This window comes from Notolepis coatsorum, assembly GCF_963971535.1.
Source record: "Notolepis coatsorum genome assembly, chromosome: 19".
NCBI classification, from domain to species: Eukaryota; Metazoa; Chordata; class Actinopteri; order Aulopiformes; family Paralepididae; genus Notolepis; species Notolepis coatsorum.
The window spans coordinates 40,973,574-40,999,649 of record NC_140183.1 but is presented as its reverse complement, the minus strand read 5'-3'; the positions used below and the strand labels follow the sequence as shown (position 1 = coordinate 40,999,649).

General features: G+C 41.6%; 1 protein-coding gene across 1 annotated transcript in view; it reads left to right on the top strand.

Annotated features, from left to right (window-relative positions):
• Positions 1–26,076, top strand: part of paqr6 (progestin and adipoQ receptor family member VI) — an 86,829-nt gene that overhangs the window by 35,715 nt on the left and 25,038 nt on the right. The window contains exons 3-6 of the mRNA XM_084337009.1: positions 3,368–3,495; positions 6,070–6,275; positions 18,356–18,482; positions 20,925–21,021. Coding sequence (XP_084193135.1) covers positions 3,368–3,495; positions 6,070–6,275; positions 18,356–18,482; positions 20,925–21,021 — 558 coding nt within the window. The remainder of the gene's footprint in view (positions 1–3,367; positions 3,496–6,069; positions 6,276–18,355; positions 18,483–20,924; positions 21,022–26,076) is intronic.

Here is a 26,076-nt window from a genome sequence, read left to right as displayed (position 1 = left end):
TTTATATGGTATATATCATAAACCCAATGGGTTTGATAAGCGATTGTTTTGATAAGGACCCCACAGAGATGCAAATATTCTATTAGAATCCAGGTACTTTCTGTGTGGAGTTGGCATGTTCTCCCTGTGTCTTTGTGGGTTTCCTCCAGTTGCTCCAGTTTCCTCCCCGCAACTGACTGTGGTGTTTTACAGTTCAGACAGATCTGGTACAGTAGCTCTGACTGTGGGGTTTTACAGTTAAAACATACACAGCCTCTTGTCAGAGGAGAGGATAAAGGCTCTGTCGGGCAGCTGACCATATCATCTCCTCCATCACACACAGATGACCAGATACACATTCCACACAGGTTCAAGTTGAAGTTTAATTTTAATGTACTGAATAATACAGGTACTTTAATGAATGTTCAATTCATCAAGACATTTAGAGACATACAAATATACAGTACTATGTAAGAAAAAAGCATCAAGTCATGTTTATCATTTTGGACTAAAATAGAGGAATGTTGCTCAAGGTTATAAAACGCAGTTGTGCGCACTATGAACCGGGATTTGATTGAATAAGCAACACATGTGTTTTTTACAATGACGTTGACAATGTGTATTACGGTGGACAATAATAGAGAATGTGAAGTTGAACACCTTGTGAGAATGGTTCATGTTTAACATAGCTTTAACATTAGCTCAACATTAATAAAGTAGTCAAAACGTGGGCCAAAGTGATAGCAACTATTCACATAGCGTTAGTTGTGTGTTTACAGGGAATATTAGCTACTGTAACATGCGTTAGCTAGCTAGCACCATCCCGAAAGGGGCTAGTGCAGAATGTGCGTTAGCTAACGTTAGCTCACCACTAAAGCAAATGACAGACGGAGAATAGGCCCTAATGTCCAAAATAGCAAAGGTGCCTCGGCCTAAGGTACTTACATTTTCACTGAAAGACATACAGTATTTGGTTATTTTTCTACGAAGAAGAATGAATGCTATTATATAGGTTAAACCAGAGCTAGAAACTCATACAAACATATTTGCTCCACACGCATGCGCACTATGAAGCCCCGCCCATCCATCCAAGTACAGGACCCGAAGCCCCGCCCATCCAAGTACAGGACCGGGCAGTCTCTGCAGATATACCCTACTCGTATTTTTTACTGTTATGAAGCACTTTGAACTGCAATTTCTGTATGAAAAGTGCTATACAAATAAAAAAAGATTTTTTTTATCTACTTTTTCTCATCCTATTTTTCTGTATTTTTCTCCCATCCCAATTTAGTCGTTATGCCAATTCCCCCCTCCCCTTCCTGGCCGTTGTGCGCATTTGCCCCCTACTTGCCGGTCTAGGGAGCCCTGAAGTCTATCAGATGCTTCCTCTGATACATAGGAGACAGCCAGCAGCCTCTTTTCACCTGATAGCGCGGACTCTCATTGGTGAAGTGTAATGCGTGGGAGGATCACACTACCTTCACCAGTTCCTTCCCTTGCTGTGCAGGCACCCTGACCGACTTGTAGGAGTTGCTGTTTTACAACGACCAGGATACCACCCACCGGGCTTCCCACCCACTGACACTGCCAATTGTGTCAGTATGACGACTGACCAAGCCGGAGGTACCGCTGACAGCCGGCTTCGATACCAGTGTCTCTGCGGTGGTAGACAGACGCTTAGTCCTATACAAATAAAGTTATTATTATTAATATACTTTATTTTGTACATACATACACATGGCTAGCAAACAGCTTTGAAAACATATTTTGCATAAAACCCCAAAAAATGTACTTTATTGAAGAGAATATGTGTTCCATTCTTTTTTTTTTATCCACTTTTTCTCCCATCCCAATTTCGTATCATCCAATTCAACCCTCCCCTGTCTCGAACGCTGTTTCTTGCCTCCCACAAGCCGGCTGCAATGTGGACTAAGTCATACATAGCACGAGTCCCCTCCGATACTCGAGGTAACAGCAGTCTCATCTTTTCACCTGCGCGGCGCGATCTTTCAGCGCAGCCCCCATCGCTTCCTGATTCTACTGCGCAGGCGCACCAACCGACCTGTAGGAGTCGCTGTCCACAACGCCCAATCCCCACCCATCAGTTTCCCACCCCCTAATACTGCCAATGTGTATTAGTACGGACGACCAGCTAAACTGAAAGCAATGTGGACCGCTGGGCTCGAACAGGCGAACCCAGCGTCTCCAGTATTCGTGGTGAGCGCCTTGCCTATGTGTTCCATTCTTAAAGTTTTTTTATTAAAAAATGAAACCCACAATAAATCTAAATCTTTCAATTTCTGTTTAAACATAATCATGAAGATCTTTAAATTACACAATTGATGGCGGCTAGGTGGTGTAGTGGGCAAGGCACTCGCCACCAGTGTGGAGACGCTAGGATTCGCGTGTTCGAATCCAGCTCTCCACATTGTTTTTCAGTTTGGCTGGTCGTCCGCAGTAATACACATTGGCCGTATTGCGGGGAGGGAAAACTGAAGGGTGGGGATCGAACGTTGTGAACAAGCGACTCCTACAAGTCGGTTGGTGCGCCTGCGCAGTAGAATCAGGAAGTGTCGGGGGCAGCGTGAGCCTCCCACGCGTTACTCCTCGCCACTGAGAGATCGAGCTGCGCAGGTGAAAAGATGCGACTGCTGTTACCTCAAGTACCGGAGGGGACTTGTGCTATGTATGACTTAGTCCACATTGCAGCCGGCTTGTGGGAGGCAAGAAACAGCGTTCATGACAGGGGAGGGTTGAATTGGATGATACGAAATTGGGATGGGAGAAAATATGGAAAAATGGGAGAAAAAGTGGATCAAAAAAAAAAAAAATTACACAATTGAAAAATATATATATATATTAAGTGTTATTACATACGTTTTAAATTTACCGGTCAGGGTTTGGGAAAGCTACTTCTCAATAGAAAGTACCCTATAAATGATGATTTTGTATATTTAGCTCATCACAATCTCATTTAATGCCTTGGGTTTAAATAGATCCTAACATATTCTTAGTAAATATCTATGTCTGAATACTTAATTGTTTTGTTAAATAGTTTTTCTTGTTGTGGGACCGCACTTTGAACTAATTCGGTAGAATGACCCTTATACTTCAGAAGAATGATATTCAGATTAGGTCCCCAAAATGAATGGAAGTGAATGAGGAGACCCGGGAGGACTGGTGGTGTTTACAGGGACAGCAGTGGTCGCTACCTTACCTTACTTAGATAATTGCAGCAGCTACTTAGATGGAGGTACAGTAAGACCGCTGAAACAAGTTCTACTAAAGTGATATATCACTAACTGTTGTGCTCAAATGTTCACTTTTTTTTTATGTTTTAATTTTAAATGTTCTTTTATCTCAACATCAACATCTGCTTGGCCCTCAGGTGTTCCGGGAGGATGGCATCATCTCTGGCTACCGTCACCCCCGCAGCTCGGCCCTCGACTGCATCCTCAGCAGCTTCCAGATGACCAACGAGACGGTCAACATCTGGACCCACTTCCTGCCAACATGGTGTGCACGCTGTTGAGATAATACTCCCCTCTGTATAAAACACAAGTATCCCAGTAGCCATTAGAATACTGCTTTAAAGTTTTTTTTTATACTGTCGCTTTAATCACCACTGAGGCACTGACCTATTAGAAGGTGGGACACAGCCAGTGGCGGCTCGCCACCGGGGGCGCTAGAGCGCCGCCCCACCTGTTAAATCAGAGAAGAAGAAAAAAAAACGTGTTTGTTTTTTGTTTTATAGCCCTATAAATAATATAAACATGTTTAAAATGAATAATATTTACTCATTTTAAGTATGTTTGTGTTTCCAATGCACAATATAACGTTAATATATAAAATAAAAAATACTCGTTTTCCTGAACAGGAAGTGACTCACTTTTTTAATTTTTTTTATTTTTTTGTATTTCTCGGCCCGGGCTAGACGCAATAGCGCTCTGAGTGCGCGTCACTGTTTGATCGCTGTATCCGTCGCAGCCAATCAGAAGCCCACACGTTAAAAAAGTTGATGCGGCTACTAACAACGCCATCCGGATCATCAGTGGATGCCTGAAGGCTACACCCGTCTTCCTGCTGCCAGTCCTTGCAGGAATCGCACCAGCTGGCCTACGACGAGAGGCTGCCACTCTCGCCCTAGCAAGGAAGGCAGTGAAGCATGACTGGCACATCCTACACAACACCACAACAACAACAGCACCTATGAGCAGACTCAAGTCCCGCCACCCCTACAACAAGGTGGCACAAGAGATGCTCCGTTCCACCACTGAGGACCTATCCAGAAATGGATGGCTGGCGGCAGCCTGGAAGAGAGAGTGGGAGAGTGCTGGGCCAACCCGTATCCACCACTACATCTGGGATCCAGGAGATGGCGCCACAGGAGACGATCTTCCACGCCGGCAATGGGTTCTGCTGAACCGTTTAAGATCTGGGGTTGGTCGCTTTAAAGCATCATTAAAGAAGTGGGGCCTGGCAGACAGCGCTGCATGTGAGTGTGGAGACCCTGAGCAGACTGTTGACCACATCCTGACCATCTGCCCCCTATACAAACCACCCTCGGAAGCCAGCCTCTTTGATGTGGGACCAGAGTTAAGGGCATGGCTACAAGATACAGAGTTGGACCTCTGACGTTACACGAAAGTGCGTAACGCGTTGTGCGTTGAAATATGACTATGTTGGAATCCGGGCGCGATTTGAAGCGGTCTAGGCAGCAGCGTCAAGAATTTCCGTAGCCGCATTTCGCGGAGACGCTCTCTGATTGGCCGACGTCAGTTTTTTTTCCCGTAGCAGTATTTCGCGGAGACGATCTCTGATTGGCCGAATCCACTTTCTATGTTCCAATTCTAGCTTGGTGGTAGAGATAGTTGTGTTGTTGTGACTTGTGAGATGCAGCTATTTGTCTTAGAGCGTGACTGCAAGTTCTTTCGACGGTTAAGCTTAGGCACTCTTTCAAAGTTGGTTAAGGTTAGAGTTTGTCTTAGAGCATGGCGATAGAACACCAGGTAGTTTGCAGTCTGTTCGACGCGGAAATGGACAAAGAAATGAAGTACTTGTGTTGTGTGGTGCTAACTGCTAACAGCTAACACTTGGCTAACAAGCTATATGGCGGATGCAGTCTGGACAGTGGACACTGTGGTCTGGAATACATCAACAGTGGATTATACACTTTATCAAGCCCTCCTGCCCTGGACGTTTCGACTAAACAGTGAGTCTCTCTCTCTCTCTCTCTCGCTCTCTCTCTCTCTCGCTACACTGCTGTCTCCGAGAAATGCGGCTACGGAAATTATTGACTGTGCTTGCTGAGACGAGACGATAATAGGCTAGCGATTCAAAACGCGCTGCTGTGTTGTGAACTATAACATTAATTTAGCTGCTGCTGATGCATAATGAATGAATGGTGAGTTGTTTGTTTATTGGATTGATCCGAGAGACAGAGAGAGAGATTGCTCCAGAGCATCTCAGAGCATTACATTTTCAACGCGACCTAACGTGAACCCCCGGCTGCGACCCACAAGGCTGCGATAGTACCAGCCGCTACTGGACACAGCATCCACCTCCTCAGCTATCACTACTCCACTAGTGTGGGGGTCAAAGAGAAGAAACAATGGTTTATCTACATACTGACGATGATAAAGAAAAGTTTGCACTCTTGACTCAAGCTGAAGACATGTGGGTGAGGTGCGAGAGGCTGGCATAATAATCACTAAGAAAAAAGCCTGCATACTGACAAAAATATCTATAGAAGCTCTCTGAATGCAAAACAATTATTTATTTACATATTTCAAAAGTGAATAAGTGAAGGTTTCGGTCCTCAGACCATCCTCGGCACTACTGCCATGTTTTACATGTTGGCACTAAATAGGCAACCGGTCTGCAGGGTGCTGGCTTTTTATGGATATATTAAGCAAGTATTTCTAGGTGAACGTGACGCTACTTGAAAACGTATCCTGCTCCCGTTTCAGTTGAACGAGGGTTAATTTTCAGATTTCCCTCACATTGCACCAGAATGTCTGAGCATGAATGTCTTCACACACTTCAAATAAATAAATAAATAACCAAGTATTTTCTTGTATTTCTTGGTAGGTACTTCCTGTGGCGTTTCACGGTCCTGTGCTCCACGCTGAGCTTCCTGACGGACAGCTTCACGTGGCCCCTGCTGGTGTACATGCTGCTGATCTGTGTGTACCCCTTCACCTCCAGCTGCGCCCACACCTTCAGCACCATGTCCCCGGAGGCACGGCACATCTGCTACTTCTTCGACTACGGAGCCCTCAGCCTCTACAGCTTGGGTAAGATATTCCTTCATAGGGTTCTTCTAACATTTAATAATAATCTCAGATAAAAGTATACAGTCACCATTGAGCGTAAACTAGGGATGCTCGATATTGGCTTTTTTACCGATACCGATATTCCGATATTGTCCAACTCTTAATTTCCGATACCGATATCAACCGATATCAACCGATACCGATATATGCAGGGTTTCCCCGTCCAAAAAACAGAATAATTTCAGGTAACTAATAATTTCACTGGATATATATAACAAATATTGTTATTGTTTTTTTTTGTATTTAAACCGATACCGATATTTTCCGATATCACATTTTACTGCCGATATCGGCCGATAATATCGGTCGGCCGATAATATTGGACATCCCTAGCGTAAACCAAAGCCCCATTAGTAATCCTTGAAGTTTACTAATGATGATTATTGTCTTGACTAATAATTACGTTGACCGATTTGTCTCATTCGGTGCCCAGATCAGCGAAGTTGAAACCAGCATCTATAAACTTCAAAGGTTTTAAAAAGTCAAATGGCATCTAACCTCTCTGTGGACTGACCTTTTTAACAGGCAGCTTGATGATAATCTAAGTAATGACATAGTGGGTAGCAGGATATGAACTCTGACCAATTTGCAAACATAATTGGTTTGCAAATTTGAAAGTTAATATGAATGGAAATTCTAAAGGGGAAAATAAAACATTGATCATGATCAAACTAAATACTTGCAGATTATCTCATATATTCACAGTCAAGGCGGCTAAGTGGCGCAGTGGGCAAGGCGCTCGCCACTAACGCAGGAGATGCTGGGTTCGAGCCCAGCTCTCGCCGTTGCTTCCGGCTTGGCTGGTCGTTCATACTAATACAATTGGCAGTATTGGGGGGTGGGAAAGCCGGTGGGTGGGGATCGGACGTTGTGGACAGCGACTCCTACAGGTCGGTTGGTGCGCCTGTACAGCAGAATCAGGAAGCAACGGGGGCAGCGTGAGCCTCCCACGCGTTACTCCTCGCCACTGAGAGATCACGCTGTGCAGGTGAAAAGATGCGAGGGCTGCCTCCTCGTGTACCGGAGGGGACACGTGATGCAAGGCTTGGTCCACATTGCAGCCGACCAGTGGGAGGCATGGTCTAACAACGTTCGAGACAGGGGAGGTAGAATTGGATAATACGAAATTGGGATGGGAGAAAAATTGAAAATTGGGAGAAAAAGTAGATAAAAAAAAAGATATATATATTCACAGTCACACAATTATTCAATAATCACTCCATATGTTTGTAATCCATTACTGTAATCCATTAAGAAAATCATACAAAATTACTAAAAGCTTCAGTTGTCCTTAGTACTTGTTATAGACTTACTACCGTACTTTTCGCACTATAAGCCGCACCTGACTATAAGCCGCAGCAGCTAAATTTAATGATGTGTACATATATAAGCCGCACTGGACTATAAGCCGCATGTGTTTTAATGTTTAATTACCATATGTAAGGAGTGGAGCCTGTGGCTTAATTTGACTCAACATGGGAAACCTCACCCGGCCCGGACACGGAAAGGATTGATAGATTGATTGCTCTTTCTCGATTCTGTGAGTGGTGGTGCATGGCCGTTCTTATATTGAGCTTTAAGTTCCCACCTCTACAGAGAATGACTCCCATTGGGACATAATACTGTCGGACAAATAACATTAACTCATTAACAAGTTGTATTAAGTTTAGCAAATAAGGGAACAGATAAATAACATTTCAATGCAGTAAAAAAAGCAATATTTCGATTTTCGGGTTTTGTCCACATATAAGCCGCACCGTTATATAAGCCGCAGGGTGGAAAAATGGGGAAAAAATCCGCGGCTTATAGTCCGAAAAGTACGGTAATTCTCAGGTTGCTTACTGAAAACTGTCCATTTTTAATCTGCCCCCAGTCAGTACTTTACATTTGGCTACTTGCTATGTTGGTGATACAAGAATTAGAGCTCATTCTGTGACACATGAGTTGCTCTGGATAAGCACGTTAGCTAGATGCCTAAAATGTAAATGACCATTATTATTTGATTAGAATTCTTCTAAACCTATTTGTGTTTCTTATAATTCAATCATAATCTGTACCTTTCAAGTTTCTTTATTAGTTGTCATACAGAAGAACAGAATACTTTTATATAAAATGCTTCTTTCTGTTTTGCTCCAGAGATTGTGCTAGATAAAAATAGATGAGTATAAAATAAGTATAGTAAGTATAAAATAGAAGTCAAGTACATAGACAAAAGTGTTCAATATACAGGATTCAATATTCGCTATACAGGATGGTAGATCTGAATTGGCAGTACAGGAATGTGGGGTGCCACAAGGCTCAACATTAGGCCCGCTCTTGTTTTCAATATTTATTAATGATCTCCCCTCAATTTTCACAGGTTGTAATACTCAACTCTATGCCGACGATACAGTGATATACACATCTCAAATTACCTTACCTCAAATTCAGTCAACACTGCAATCAAATTTCAATAAACTCGAATCATGGCTCTCGGCTAATAAACTTTTAATCAACAAAACTAAAACTAATACTATGCTCTTTGGGACCACCCGTAATCTTGCATCCAAAACCATTAATCAACCATTTAATATCACTTGTCTGGACGGTACACAACTGCATAGAGTTGATCACATTAAATACCTTGGTCTATGGCTTGATTCAGAACTCTCATATAAATATCACATTGATAATATTGTTAGAAAAGTCAACTTTAGTGCTGGTGTTCTCTACCGCAACAGAAAATGTTTCGCACTCCCTGTCAGAAAGAGACTGGTTCAGCAACTAATTTTACCCATCATGGATTACGCTGACGTAGTTTACCAAACTGCATCCAAAACCAACCTTCTTCCACTAAACACACTATTCAACCGGCTATGCAGATTTGCTCTTGGCTGCCCATATTTGACACACCACTGCACCATGTATGAAAATCTTAATTTGCCAGCTCCCACAGTAAGACGACAGCAGCACTGGTTACAGTTCATTTTTAAATGTATTCACTTCAATTATCCGCAATATCTCAAACAGTATATGGACCCTTTCACCTCTATACATTAACTGAGACACTGTGCACAGCTATTTTTTAAAGTTCCAACAAATGTTACTACCTCAGTTGGCAAAAAAGCATTCATGTTCAAAGGTCCATCTGACTGGAATAATCTCCCAGTTCATATTCGAGCTATAACATCCTCACAACTGTTTAAAACTGTGCTGTCCTCTCACCTTGAGATTACTTGTTCATGTTTCCACTAATAATAGTATAACAGATCTTTGAAGCAATAACTTGAATATGTGCTCTGTGTTTTGTTGTTTGGTTGTCTTATGTTCCTCTTGTTTGATGTTGTTTGAACCTGTTTATTATTAATTTTATCTTGTTTTGTGTTTGGTTTTTGTTTGCTTCTTTTGTTTTGTTATGTTTAATACATAATAATTTATGTATTCTGTAAGCTGTGGACCCCCTTGAAAACGAGATGGTTCATCTCAAGGGGTAATTCCTAATAAAGAATTTCAATATATATAATATATACATATATACAATGTACAATGCAGAGTAGAAAAGTAACTGAGTTACAATATACTATATACTATACAGTACAATGCAGAAATGGGATGAGGTACAATTTACAGTAAGGTGTAATGAGGTATGGGTTGTAGTGCAAATTCTTTGCCAATAAATATAAAGTGTTTAGGTGTTCTAAAGTGGGTGCTGCAGTGAGTTGTTTGTTTAAAGTGAGTGTGTGCATGTGGATGTGTGTGCTGTGAGTGCATTTGATGGTTGTTACATAGTGTTATTGTCATTTAGCATTCTGATGGCCTGAGGATAGAAGCTTCTTCTTAGTCTCTCTGTGCTTGCCATGAGACTCCGGTATCGCTTGCCTGACCGCAGCAGTTCAAAGAGGCAGTTGTTTGGGTGGCTGGAGTCTTTGATTATTCTCTTAGCCTTACCCATGCACCGCTTGTTGTAAATGTCTTGGATAGTGCAAAGCCCCCCTCCAATTGTGCGTTCGGCTGAACAGGCCACTCTCTGTAGTCTGCTACGGTCTTGTGCGGTGCTGTTCCCAAACCAGGAGGTGATATTGCCAGTCAGGATGCTCTCTATTGTGCATGAGTAGAAGTTCTTAAGGATCTCCTGACTGACTTGGAACTTCCTTAGGCGCCTGAGGAAGTAGAGGTGTTGCCGTGCCTTCTTCACAACACTGTCAATGTGTGTGGTCCATGTCAAGTCCTCGGATATGTGGACTCCGAGGTACTTGAAACTGTTCACTCTCTCAACCGGTGCCCCGTCGATGCTGAGGGGGCTGTAGTCCCTGACCCCTGACCTCCTGAAGTCCACAATCATCATTCAGTGTACATTTTTCTTTTAGTCAGCATTCTGCATTAATTGAACTCCATAGTTACTGGACAGTAGTTTTACCCTGCCATGTCATTCTGTGGTTTTTGGTGTTACCAGTACCAGTAACTGTTGGTATGGAACTAACTCATAGTGGTATGGAACTGACTCATAGTGGTATGGAACTGACTCATAGTGGTATGGAACTGACTCATAGTGGTATGGAACTAACTCATAGTGGTATGGAACTAACTCATAGTGGTATGGAACTGACTCATAGTGGTATGGAACTGACTCATAGTGGTATGGAACTGACTCATAGTGGTATGGAACTAACTCATAGTGGTATGTAGGGGTGGGACGATACATCGATCCAGATCGATACATCGATGTAATTATCAACAATCGAATCGGATCGATGCGATGTAATAAGATCGATTCATATCGATACTCTTATTTTGAAAATCCTGTGGCGAGTCTCATATCCGCCCAAGAACAACAGCAGTAGCTCCGTGTGTGTAGATGTTACAGCATAGCATTCTCCCTTTCTGTGTGTGTGTGTGTGCGCGCGTCTTTGGAAAGACCAGATGAGGTCAGAGGAGTTTGATACATAATAAATGTAGGCCTATACATGATCATGCAACATCAACAAATTGTTGTAGGAACGGTTTGGGAGAGGGAGGTTGTGAGTTTTGAGTTCCAAAAAATGTAGCTTAAAGTTTAAAGCTCAATATATAAAAACGTGGCACTTTACAGTGAACAGGAGGTCTATTTGTATTAAAAACAATAGATTGATTTTCCTTTAAATGTCTGGAAGAGCTCAAAAATACAAATGTCAAATGATATTTTCATTACCTTTTTTTTGTTGATCTAAATGTTACTGATTGTGTTAAATGGGCATATGATATCATCTCATATCGATCGCAGGCACCTGAATCTAATCGTATTGTATCGTGAGAGACTTTGTGATATCGGCAAATATCGTATCGTTGTCCAAAGAATCGATATCGTATCGTATCATGATGAAACTGGTGATTCCCACCCCTAGTGGTATGGAACTAACTCATAGTGGTATGGAACTGACTCATAGTGGTATGGAACACACTCATAGTGGTATGGAACTCACTCATAGTGGTATGGAACTAGTGGTATGGAACTGACTCATAGTGGTATGGAACTGACTCATAGTGGTATGGAACTGACTCATGGTGGAATGGAACTGACTCATGGTGGTATGGAAAGGATTCCTCTGGTCTAAACTGACGTAAGGGCTTTTTGAATCCTGAACTTATCAAGATTTGATCATGTTTGAAAGAGAGGTCGACCCATATCGTTTTGAGAACTAAACCTTTGAACATGCAACATGCAAGGTCATGAACAAAATGTTTAATGACCCAGTCCGTGGTTTGCGGTACGGCTCACTGCTTGCTTCGATTCATGAGATTAAAAACATCCTTTTCACCCTGAAATGTATGGTCTTTATACAAGGCTCAGATTAGTTTATGACTTCAAATGTGGTCCTGTCAATTAATTAAAAAAAATTTGAAGAGTTAATGTTATCCCCAGGACAGAATCTTGTTTTGGGGTCTGCTGTTATCTGGGCCAGCACTAGACTAGCCTGGGTTTATATTACAGTCATTGGTCCTCATTCTCGAACGTGTTCGTAAGTGCCTTGGTAAATATCTTGGTAAAGATTTTGTACCAACAGATTTACAGAAATCCTCCTCCGGATTCCTGAACGCGTGAAGCAGTAACTCGTAACTCATCAAAATCTTGGCAACTGGGTTCTCATGAATGAAATGCGTCACTCATTCTTTTTTTTTTATCCACTTTTTCTCCTCCGGTTTTCTCTGATTTTCTCCGATCCCAATTTAGTCGTTAAGCCAATTCCCCCCTCCCCTTCCTGGTCGTTGCTCGCATGTGCCCCCCACTGGTGGTCGGTCTAGGGAGTCCTGAAGTCTATCAGATGCTTCCTCCGTCACATAGGAGACAGCCAGCAACCTCTTTTCACCTGCCAGCGCGGACTCTCATTGGTGAAGTGTAACGCGTGGGAGGTCACACTACCTTCACCATATCCCTTCTTTGCTGTGCAGGCGCCCTGACCGACCTGTAGGAGTCGCTGTTTACAACGACCAGAATACCACCCCACCGGCTTCCCTCCAGCTGACTCTGCCAATTGAGCCAGTATGACGGCCGGCCAAGCCGGAGGCAATGCTGACAGCTGGATTCGATACCGGTGTCTCTTGCGTTGGTGACGAGCGCTTAGACCGCTGCGCCACCCAGCCGCCTATACGTCACTCATTCTTAAACTGAAATGTGCATTCTCGTTCATTGCATTTGCATATAGACACGCCCCGCTAGCTCCTTTTTATGAGGCGTGTACAAAGCGGCAGAGGTTCGGCATTGCCCTGCACCATGCTAATCCATTCAACCGGTAGCACGGAGGCGATTTGTGACTGATCTCAAAATGAGTTTAGATTCAAATGTATTGTTATTACAGCACAAGTACAATACACCATCCAACCAGAGTGGATAAATAAATGCGCCATAAATAATTAAATGCGTGGAGAAACGGCTTAGTGAGGCAGCCTCAGTGCGCAAGCACACACACACACACACACACACACACACACACTGTATACGTGCAAAATTAATCGTTCCAACAAAGTAGGCTTCTATTATTCGAATGACTTGTTTTATTACGTATTCTAGTAGTAAGTCCTACTGTAGAACATGACATATTATCATGACATCTCATTTAGTAATCTCAATACTGAACAACTGCGCGATTGGCTCTTGACATGGCTCTACAGACATCCGTGGAATTAAATAATTATAATGATAACCTCGTCGTTTAGCAATAGGGATACATCAAACCAACCATAAATAATATCATAGAAGAAGACCGTATAATATGGCATATTAATACAGTATATTCCACTATACAGTAGCTATATCCGCGGTGATCGGTTTAGTTGTTATTTATTTAGTTTGCAGTGTGTGTGCGTAATGCTTGCAATGCCTCATTGAGTCAGGACTATAAATGCAAAACGTAATTATTAATGATACAAATATTGTCATATTAATTATCATTTGAATTATTTAATTCCACGGATGTCTGTAGTATCGGCAATCCACAATCACTTGTCCCAGAGAAAGCTGTTGAAACCACGGGCGCACACCGGTCTGTCCGATTTACAACTGCCTTTTCGATCCTACGTAAATCCTACAAAGAATTTACAATACCAAGCCATTCGAGAATGCCGAATAAGTATGTAAATCGAGTTACGAAGGAATTCCTTGGTAAGTTTTACGTATGTCCGTTCGAGAATGAGGACCATTGACCAGAACCGTTCCAGATGAACAGGGATTGATTTTATTTTATTTTATTACGGATCCCCATTAGCTGGTGCCATGGCAACCAGCTAGTCTTCCTGGGGTCCACACAAAAAAAACATACAAAAACAATTATTGCAAAACAGAATTATTAAAAGTCAGTACTCAACATACAATACACAATGAAACTAACAATTAAGATGGCTAAAATTATAGATAGAGCCAAGGTCAGCATCGAGAGCAGGCCGCTGGTAGGGGAAGAGATAGCGTTTGATTTGGGTCAGAGGTGCCACCGCCGTTGCTATAGTAACAGTCATCAGAGAGAGATAGAGAGAGAGAGAGTTCGACATCGCGAGACTTGAAGACGGTAAGCTGTGAGTTCTTCAGAAGACTAACCAGACTAGGAGACGAAGCAGGCGCATGGACACGTCGACAGAGAGACATCAGTGAGCTGGAGGGTGGGGGAGGGGAGGCCCTCCACCCTCCGGTTGCCACGAGATAGCTAGCTTCGGCTAACAGGGAAGGCTTTTGGCTAACCACTGGGCCGCAACCATCATCGAGCTGATAGCAGGAGAGATCGGTAGAATTAAGGAATTCAATAGACTTTTCAAAGACTTTCAGAACTGTTTCCATCTTGTACAGAGTATGTTTATGGAATAAACATAACGTTTCAAGGAAAGCTACCACGTTTCCAGTGTGTCGATTCTTCTGATTGTGAATGCATTAACGGGGAGACAGAGTGTGACAGCCAGTATGAGGAGTAAGAGATAACAAACACAACGCAGACTTCACAGAACCACAGAGAGATTACTGGCTGATATCGGAACATCTAACAAAATGCAGTGTCTTCTCATGATAGTGCGTACGCTAAGAACTTTTAAATTGAGTTCTCCCCTCAGATTATAACCCCCCTCTCTATCAAAGAACAGTTCTTGAATTTTTTCTGGAAGTACATTACCTTTTACAGTACCTAACCTTTTGGGATTAGGTGAAGGTGAGAACAGGAGCACAAAGGACTGTTCAGAAGAGTAGGACTGAACTTTTGAAGTACAGAAATGACCCAAGTTGTGACCAGGGGCGTTTTTAGGGTTAGAAAACATTGGGGGCTTCAGCAATTACTCTAAAATACGCAATTTTAGAGTAATTAGAGATGAATACTGAAGAACTAGAATCATTAGAGGTTCTCAAATTGAGGTCCATGTCCATGAGAGGGATCTGGGCAGGCCACATAGAAAATTCAAAGTTAACAGGACCAAATAATCAGTTTCTTATTTATTTATTTAACTTTTATTTAGCCAGATAAAACATTGATCTGGTCCAAGAGGCCCCAACAGGAGTACACATATACATATATATACATATATATAATATATATACATATACTGTACATACATACACTCATATACACCAATAACAAAATAAAAACACAGTTAAGAATCATACACATAAGCAAATAAACAAACAAACAAATGCACAGCCTATGTACAAAAGAAATAAACAGTTCATCTCTAGTCTTTACAGTTTTCTTCAATTGCATGAACACTCAAATCAAAAGTATTACACAATTATCAAAACCTTACACTCAAGGAGCAAAACATAGGCCCAGATTTGCACCCCTATAAGCACAATGTCAGCCTCACACTTTTTGCAAAACAATACACACAGTGATTTGCAAAACACTAAACACACTTGCATTACATTAGACACAGAATGTCAAATTACCACACATATGAGCCAATTGGTTAAACACAGCCATCAGATGCACAAACACACCATTGCTTAATTGTAGATACACCAATCAGGTTTAAGCACTATAAAAATGCAGCAGGTGAGTTCACCTGTCTTCAACCAAAATGGAAGGAGAGTGAAGTACTGTACACAGAGAACGTTCACCATACATTCACCAAACACTACACAAGACAACCAATGATGCAGACTGATGAAAATATACATTTTCTTCCATTTTCCCAAATCAGTCAACATGTCAACATGGAGAATCACAACAAAAAATTCTCTTGCCAGATCCAGCTAGGCAAAGAGATAATGTCTAGTATTTTCTGTACTCTATTTAAATTGTTTCAAAATTGTTTTTGTTTTACTGTAATTTTAACCTGTACTGGATACAGTATTTTATGTTTGTCTGATATGTGTGTTATGCACATACGGTAGTAGCATGAAAACTGGGACATGTTTTGTTGTGATTCTCCATGTTGAAATGTTGACTGATTTGGTTATATGGAGAGAACATATATGGAGAGAACATTTATATTTTCATCAGTCTGCATCATTGATTTGGGTATATGGAGATAAATAAATTATATTTTCATCAGTCTTCTACAGCATTGGTCTTGTGTAGTGTTTGGTGAATTTATTGTATATTTGCACATTCTCTGCGTACTTCACTTACAGTACTCTAATCACTGAGAAGTAGAATTGCTAAATGTGTTTTAGGTTAAGCACAGCAGTGTGTGTAACTGGTTCAAACAGAATTAAGTCATATGAAACGTGTGTTTCATATGGTAACAAAATGTAGTTTTTATAAATTAGTGTATGGTTTTGACAAGTGTTTAATTTAGCAAAGGATCTGAGGTGTTCTGATAATTGTGTGTGTGGTTGTGCTAATTGTGTGTTTTGAAACATTCAGCACAGACAATGGGGATGCTGACATCTTAAAAAAAAGAAAAAGTAGAAAAAAAGAAAAGAAAAAAAAAAAATATATATATATATATATATATATATATATTTTAGCTCCGGGGCTAGGAGAAAAACATCCAGGGCTAAAGCCCCGGAAGCCCAGGGCTAACGACGCCACTGGTGGTGACCCAAGTTTTTCTACCAGTTTGTATGGGTATGAGACAGAGAGGTGGATGTTGACAAGTGTGTCTGATCATTTCCATCTTCAGCCACAACACTGTAGGTAGTAATAAAGTGATATTGTTCTGCCAACGTTTTGTTTGATAGTTTAGTATCAGCGCTCAGATCAGTGTTTGCTTGGCCTTGCAACCCTTCTTCCCTTTAAATAATGTTTCCCTTTCATGGGAGCATGATTTTTTAAGTACTAAAGGCTATGTGCTTATAAATCCAGAGCTTGTTTAAAAAACCACAGTTATGACAGATTGTGTGTGTGTGCAGATATTTCTGCCTATTTTCGTAAAATACAGTACATTACACATGCATGCAGAAAAATGTGTTGTGTTGTGCTTGTGTGGGTGTGAGCACATGCATGCAAGACAAAGACACATCTCTTTGCCCTCTATAACCCCCAACACTGCACAGACTTGTACTGTACTTGTGTGTATTTAGGGTAATGTTTCTCGTGTGTGTGTCTGTGTGTGTGTGTGTGTGGGGGGGGCGTGCGTGCGTGTGTGCTCACACCGATTTGAATGCGTTTTTAAGAGGTAAGGTATTTGCCGACAGGGGTGTGTATGTCCACAGCATATGAGTTCCCACCCAGAAAATAGTCAAATATTAACTAAGTTATTCATAATAAAACAAAAGATACTACATAAGTGCCCTAATGATAAGGATAAGCGCTCAATGAAGAAACCCACTCCCATTGCCAAGAGAAAGTCTAACACGCCTATAAACAGATACTAGGGTATCACCAGGGTTATCAAGTGGACACCTCCCTTCGCCGGTGTTTCGTCAAGTTAGGACCACGACACCTCTGGAAGGCTCAACAGTTAACTCCAGTTAGGACCACGACACCTCTGGAAGGCTCAACAGTTAACTCCAGTTAGGACCACGACACCTCTGGAAGGCTCAACAGTTAACTCCAGCGTCCCAGAGCCACCGCCCTCCATGCTACACTCTCTACGCAATTCACCTGATAGTTAGTTCAAAACCCTTTTATGTGACCCTTAATCTACCACAAAGCACCTTATTGCCAAAACTTACCCAGTCTCAACTGTTCAAAAGTTCATTTTGGGGATAGGCCAGCTGGTTTGTCACTGCAGGGTGAAGATTTTGAGAACAAACTTTCTGGTCACCGTACATAACCTCACCTTTCACTGATCATTTGCTGAATGCAACAGTTGCACTTCCAGGAAATAGGTGAAATTTCCTCATAAAGATTTTATTTATAAAAAATATATATATATATGTAATATCTTATCTTGATGTGTGTTGTCCTGCATGATGTGTGTTGTTCCTGCATGCTATCTTCAGTTGGAACACTTAACTCAAAGCGACATTTCGTTCATAGAAGCGACCATCATCTGGTAAACATTCGGGGCCTATGACAAATGTCTTGTTAAGTAAAGGATTGCAAGTGAAGATGGGAAATGTGGGTGTAGGTGGGAAATGTGTCCTTTTCTCAGTCAGTCACAAAATGTGTTCCTACGCTGCTCTCAGGTCAGAAGGTATAAACAAGCTCCTCTGTTTGTGCTGCCAGGTTGTGCCATCACCTACGGCTCCTACGTCATGCCCGACTGCTGGGTCAACAGTTGGCTTCATCAGCATTTCGTGCCCGTTGCCGTTGCCAACACGCTATTCTGCACCAGCTTGTCTTGCTATTCCAGGTAAGAGGGTTTGGTTTGCTTTGGTTTAACTGCCCTCACTAACACTGGACAGGCAGGTTATATTGGGGAACAATAGCTGTCAGTAAGCCTACAATTTACATAGGGCAATAGCTAAATGAAACGACGCTGATAAACAATACTAACACTCAAATATGACTCACGCCTGGTCCTGGCTGTCCTTTCTTGTTCAATAGAAATAATAATAATAAAAACAAGTCCACTGCAGGCTTCTCAAAAACAAAATCAATAACCTGTCTGTTCATTCAAAAGCACAACCTAAACAGTCCTTTTCTAAATAGGTAATTTTTTCCATTAAAATAAACACCACGCCACAACGAACAAAACAAACAAACAATCTCTTCTCTCCCTCAGCTGGAACGCAAGATGCACGATTAGTTAGAATCCAGTCAGTCTGGAGTTACAAAGGCGAAGATACAAAGTACAAATAAAACAAAACACAATCTAGAGCTCTCCAACTATCGCTCACCTACAAACCTTCCAGACAAAATTCTAACTTGTGTGCCTCCTCCTTCCTTTTGGGTGTGCGCTGCTGAAATACGACCTACAGTATAGTGATTTGGACCCGGCCTACACTTTTGCCTATAGGGGGGATATTACTCTGCTGAGGACAGCTGTGTGCTTCTCATCATCTAGACACTTACTGTCCCCAACATCAAAAGGTACTTTCACTACCCGACACATCTATCTACAGTATGTGGCTGTGTCGGATTGTGGGTTGGGCTGGCCTCATTAGCTGCAGCAGTATCCCAGCTTTCTAGCGCATATCTGGGCCGTAGGAATGGCCATATCATTTCCCTATGTACTTAACGAGTTGGTATGATTTGTTGAAACTCTGAGCATGCAATTACACACCAAGCACATCTGCTTGATTGTTGTAATATTATACATAGTCTGGTAAGAAAGATGAACAAGAAGATTCACCCCACTTTTGTAAAAATGTATTTCCATCTGTAGTTAAAACGCATCATCTTCTTCTGCACGATCATGGAAACGACCATCTGCTTCTCCACAGCAGCTTCATTGAATATTTTCACATTCCATTAAATACTGTAAGTTAGAGTGTACATTGTGTACATTGACTACATTTCTAGTGAACAACAGGGGAGGTTGTGTACTTGTAGGTGGTGTCAAACATTTTGATTTTGATTGATGCTTCATTTTTATATAACATTTTTGCATATTTGAAAGGATATTCTTTAAAAATACTTTGTTAAAAGCAAGTACATGCTTAAAATGTATTAATTGATTAATTAATTCCAGTCAAACTATTCTGCATTGATTGACTCTCGCGGCAGGGAACTTTGACGTAGCTAAGATGACAGAATACAAGCAACTTCCATTTTGGTGATTGACACAGGGTGTGGCAGTCTGCCTTTCACAGGGATCAGCACTAACTACTACACTAATTCCTCCATGTGGCAGCTCTGCCCGCATGCCCACTCACCATGCCCACTCACCATGCCCAATGCCGAGGTCAAAGAGTAATACTATCTAGGGTCTAGGCCGGGACTAGGGTCTCGAGCAATCCATGGCGATCACATACTGTCGGTTGAAAAGTATCAAGATTCTCAAAGACACTCTGATGTTACGAGACCGCCGCCATCTTGGTATGGTGGAAAACAAACGGATTTCTACGATCAAATGTATGCGTTGAGCTCCGTTTTTATTACATATTATATCACATTCTTGTTCATTTCATAACCTTTTCATATAATTTGTTTTGAAAATATTGAGGCCAACATGGCATTTCACTATTTTGAAAGCCTTTCTGGTGATTCTAAGGCAAAAAAAAGGCATGTAGGCTACTTGAAGAGAATGGACTAACGTTATATTGTGAAGTAGCTAGCAGCTAACATTTCTCTGCTGTTTACAGCCTCACAGCCAATAAAACTTAATTTATGATATACATATTTGTTCCTTATTCTCACCTGTTATGAAATGGGTAGAGCAGACATACGTATGATTTGACTTGGGGGGCCAGGGTCTGCTTTGATCGACTCTCCCGTCTGAGTCTACATGTGCCCTCTTGATAGCCGCCAGCTATCCGTAATGCCTCAACCGGTATTATATAAAACTTTCTATTTGGATTTTTGATTATGTTATTACTAGTACAAAGCGTAACACAGCAGCTCTTTGGCATTGTGATGCACTGAAGAAAATTACCGTTGATTGTGTTTAATTTGCCGCTTTTCCGATCCGTTTCTGCACTAAATGAACCGTACACAATGTACCCAGGGTGCATGTTTCCCCCACGCCGCAGTTGCCTAGCAACAACAGACAGGAAGTTGACTTCAAGAATGGAGATTTCCACAAAGAATACCAGGCACCAGTGGGAAGAAGAAGACATTTGCATGTAAACATGAAAAGGATTTTAATCTGTCAAACATGCTAACGTGACCTCCCCTCCACACATCTCCTCAGGTTTCTGGAGTTGCAGTTTCCACATAGAAGTAAGATTCTGCGGACGGGGGCGTTCGTCTTCCCATTCCTCTTCGACAACATCCCTCTATTCTACAGAGTGAGTGTCGGCATGGAAGGCAGCATTTACGTCCATCGTTGCCATTAGGAATCACAATGCAAAAGATACAGAATGCAGAATAGACATAGGTTTTTCCCTTGCGTAAGAGATGAGTACGCTGGTCTTTAATACCCTTGATGAGGCCTTTTGGCTCACTAACCTGTAAACTTATTTCCCTTCTTACATTTACTCAGTCTGTCTGAAGATTACAGAATGTTGAGCCCCCCCCAGCCTGCCTTGACGACATTCTAAATGAGTTTGAAAAACCTTGTCACTTTTACTATAAATACTCTATGTTTAAGGTTTTAAGATTTAGAATTGACCAAATAAACTGCTTTTATTCATAAAATGTTTAGGTGAGATAATGCCCAGGGCAGGCTGGTGTACAGGTGAATCCTGCCGCCTCGGGCAGGCTAGAGGGTCAGACCCCAGGGCAGTTAATGAGTTTGCTACATTCAATTAATTCCACTGGGGCAATGTTTGTGCAATCAGTGGTTTTGTCGTTGTTATTCTAACTAGGTCAAATCTCTGCTAACCCCGTCAAGGGTTCAAATGAGAACATTTAACTGGACCAGTGGAAAGTCCTGCTCGGAGTGGGCTGTTAATGTGGGGCTTGAATAGATAGATAGGTAGATTTGACTACATCACAGTGGGTTCCTCAAGTACGGCTTCCATAGAATTTTGATAATGTTGTTGTGGAAATGAGCATTGTTGCATCTGCGGACACAGTACATGAGATACTGAAAAATTTAAATGTTCATCCCAATGACTGATTTGAAAAGTTGGAATTTTCATCCCAACGACAGTTTTGAAAAGTTGGAATGTTCATCCCAATGACTGCTTTGAAAAGTTCAAATGTTCATCCCAATGACGGCTTTGCCATGTTAACAGATCAGCCTGTGTTAACGGACCAAACTGACTTTGACTTCCATGGCAACATCATCAGCATTCTACAGTGCTAAGGTGTAGCAACATAAAAATACTGTTTACTCTTCTTCAGACTTGAGAGTAAATACAAAACCATCTTTAAATAGACTACAGTATTATTATATCTTTTTTAATACATATCAATATAGAAATGTCTAGGCCTGTCCCCGACTAAGGATTTGTATAGTCGATTTTGATTGGCCAAAATTAGCTGATAGTCGGCTGGTAGTCGAAATCCTCTTTCAGTGCCTCTGTGCCCGTTTTCATAGGCAGTTAGCCTCTCTGGTATGCAAGCCATTAGCGTTAGCCACGCTTCTAGGCCTCTTTGCTTTTGGAAAGATTTATCCAAAAATTATTATTATTATTATTATTTTTTGCATTCGACTGAGAGATTGCCAGTTGACTACAGCTCCTTTCGATCGATTAGTCGACTATTCGACTAGTCAAGTTCAGCCCTAGAAATGTCCCTTTAGCACAAATGACTATTTATTTGAGGGTAGTATTTAGCTGCCTGTCATACCATCAACATGGCTAGATCTAAATAGAGGCTCCTCTATATTCTAAAAGGATGACCATACAAGTTCTAAATATGTGTCTACAAAATCCAACCCTCCAGTACCTAACAAGGGGAATAAAACGCAGATCATAGCATCTTCATGTTACACGGACAGACAAGGGGCAACGTCACAATTATCCATGATCACAAGCATGGTCTGAGACTGAAGTTGTCATTAAGACCTCTTGGTGTAAGACTTTGCTATGTGTAAATATATAAATTCTCTCAAATAGTTCTCCCTTAACACTTTGAGAGCCAGCCGTGTTTTCCTTTTTACACCCTTGAATGACCAAATCCACTCCAATGTTAACGTTAATATCGCCTAATCTATGTTTTAAATTATGGCTATGTGTCTAATCTGCCCGTCGCTTATCAAAGACTCATTTTCCAGTCAACATTGTCGAAGCAGATTGTTTTTTTATCACTTCATTTCAGTTTGATAGCATTTTGAAAATCACTCGTTTTCGCGGAAAAAACTACATTCTATGATAATCGTCTTTTACTGGAATATTCTAGAATGTTGTCATTTGTCTGCCTATTTATGAATCGTTTTCAAATAAACGCTAGATAATCGATAGTATATGTGTGCGCACGCACGCTTGTGCCGCGCGCTGATAATCGCTGCTCTTATTTCCTGATGGCTTTTACAGTCAAAACAGCCATATCACATATAGGGGAAAACGCTTATATATCCGTGAAAACGAGTCTGATTATCCTAAGACTGATAACATAGATTCCTTACCTGAGATCAGATGGTATCCAAATGGTTTATTCCAATTTCCGATCGCCATTCGAAAAAATCGCTCATTTGATTGATCCATCGTGTATACAGTAAAACACATATTCGCCGCGGCACCAAGGCTCCAGAATGAACTCTGGTAGACCCCGGTTACATCAGTGAGAAGTAAAATGTGGAGTCAGAAATCCTTTCTCCCATTCACTTTCATTGAGTCCAATCCAAAAGGGTGATTTACCATCTGGGAGACGATAGGGGGCGCTTTTTTCACATCTGAGCGCCTGGGGTGACTGGATCTCCAACGGTAGGCTCGCTTGATGCAATATGATTTCAGATCGCTAATAAAAAAATAATAAATAAATAAAATAAATAGTATTCTCGTGTTGGGCATTCAACCCGCGGGGGGTAAACCCGAGAAAAGCCGTGAGTGGCATTCAAAGTGCTAAGGAGTAGAGAGTCAATGTCACCCCTCTGTTAGGTAATTTGACAGCCTCAATGCTAATGTACAGTATCTAAGAGCGGACATGTTATGCTGGGCTTTTGGACTTGTGGCTGGATTTGATACATCTTAACCCTTTAATCGCCAAGGACGACTTTAGACGTCATTGCTCGCCATGCTTAATCTGCCAATGACGTCGTACAGCGTCTTTGAGATCAATATTTCAAAAATCTATCATGGCAATCATATTTCACCCACGGAGACTTGAGACTTGCTGTTGATCTCCTCTCAACTCTCCAACGGTTCAAGACCGCCATCTGGTGGCCGATCGGCGAATCGCCAAAACCGGAAGTGAGTGGCCGGAAGTGGTGCTCACCCATATTTCGTCCGGCCACTCGCTATCGCTAGCGGGACTCCAGCTTGATACACTGGATAGCGATCCGTTGCCAATAACTCGATAAACAACATGATTTGGACGTATATAGTATTATACAACCTGGAACTGGACCAACTAGATTGACATCCCATAATAGCGAACTTTCTGCTCCACGCTGATCGCCCAACGCTACGAGGAAGCTGCAGTGATTTTCAGCGTGTTTGATTATTATTATACATACACACTGCTCCGATAAATGATTTAACGTCGGCCACGGACTTATAAACCCCCCCCCCCCCCCTCCGGTCACCAGCAGATGATGAGGCATGACGTGTAGGACCTTGTACAATTGAAATTTTTAATCTGACGTCAATCGGTATCTAACTACATTTGATGATCTAATATGTATTTAGGGCTATAACTCACGTTCTGCAGAATGCTGCAGAAAACGATAAAAACATTTTTTTTTTTTTTTTTTTTTTTATAAACATACACATAAACATAAACATAACAACAAATTAGACTCACAAGCATTAACACTTTAATCGCCGGAGACGCTGTTCAGCGTCTTTCCCCGCCATGCTTATTCTGCCGAAGACGCTGGACAGCGTCTTTGATATCAATATTTCAAAAATCTGTGATCGAAATCATATTTCTCCCCCGGAGACATTATATGTACTGGTGAGCCCCTCTCAGTTCTCCAACGGTTCAAGAGCGCCATCTGGTGGCCGATCGGCCGCTCGCCCAAACAGGAAGTGATGCGGATGAAGTGGTGCTCACCCATATTTCTTCCGGGCACTCGCTATCATTAGCAGGACTCCATCTTGACACAATGGATGTCGATCGGTTGCAAATAACTCGATAAACAACATGATTTGGACGTATATACTATTATACAACCTGGAAATGGATCGGGTATTTCTACATCCAATAATAGGAATATCTCTGCTCCACGCTCATCGCCCAACGCTATGAGGAAGCTACGGTAAGATTCAGCGTTTTTTTTAACGTGTTCCATATAAACTGCTCTGATGATCATATCACCCACACTAGATGAATGATATAACGTTGCCCACGGAATTATAAACGACCCCCCGCCCATCCGGTCAACATCAGATTATACGTAGTAACTCCTAGAAGCACGTCCAGTTGACATTTTTTATCTCGCACAGATTCCTACCAAACTGTATTTGATCATCAATATAATGCATTTAGGGCTATAAATCAAGTTCTGGAGAAAGCTGCAGAAAACGATAAAAACATACTTATACTTTAGACCGTATTTTAGTATGAATATGTGAATGAAAAAGTATAACGTTGCTACACCCTGAACAATAGATATAGGACGTTGAATGGGCCATAGTAATGTCAATTTAGCAATACAATTTAAAAAGTTATAGCCCTGCAAAGAAGGGGAACTTCTCCATGTTAAATAGGGCTGGCGAGGGATGGTAAATTATGAATTTAACCCCGGCGATCAAAGTGTTAACAGTAAACATCCAATGAAATCACCATTTGAATCATTATAAATGTAGTTTACGAGATATATACCTAATACTTGCTATCTAATACCCTACATACATATGCATCGTTCACCCCCCCCGGACCCCCACTTGGATAATCCATCCATTTTCTTTCGTTTCTAACCAGGCATTACACTTCATATGCTAGCTTTTATTCTCTCCACCACTTCTAACCAGATTGCAATGTTGGTTTCACTGACACCTAAAATTCTTGCTGTAGATATTTCTAGATAAATCACATCGAGATAAGTAAGAACCCATACTGTACCTTCCGGCACATTTTTTTTCGGTTGAATCCAGCGTGATGCTATCAGCTTTTTAGCAGCTGTGAGACCAGATAAAACTAGTCTCTTTAGCTGTATAGGGGCTGCAAACTGAAATACATCATTCAACAGCATTACAGAGGGATGTACAGGTATGTTCAGAGATAAGAATACTGATAATTGCTGGGACACTTCTTTCCAAAATATCTTAACCGGTGGGCAATCCCAATACATG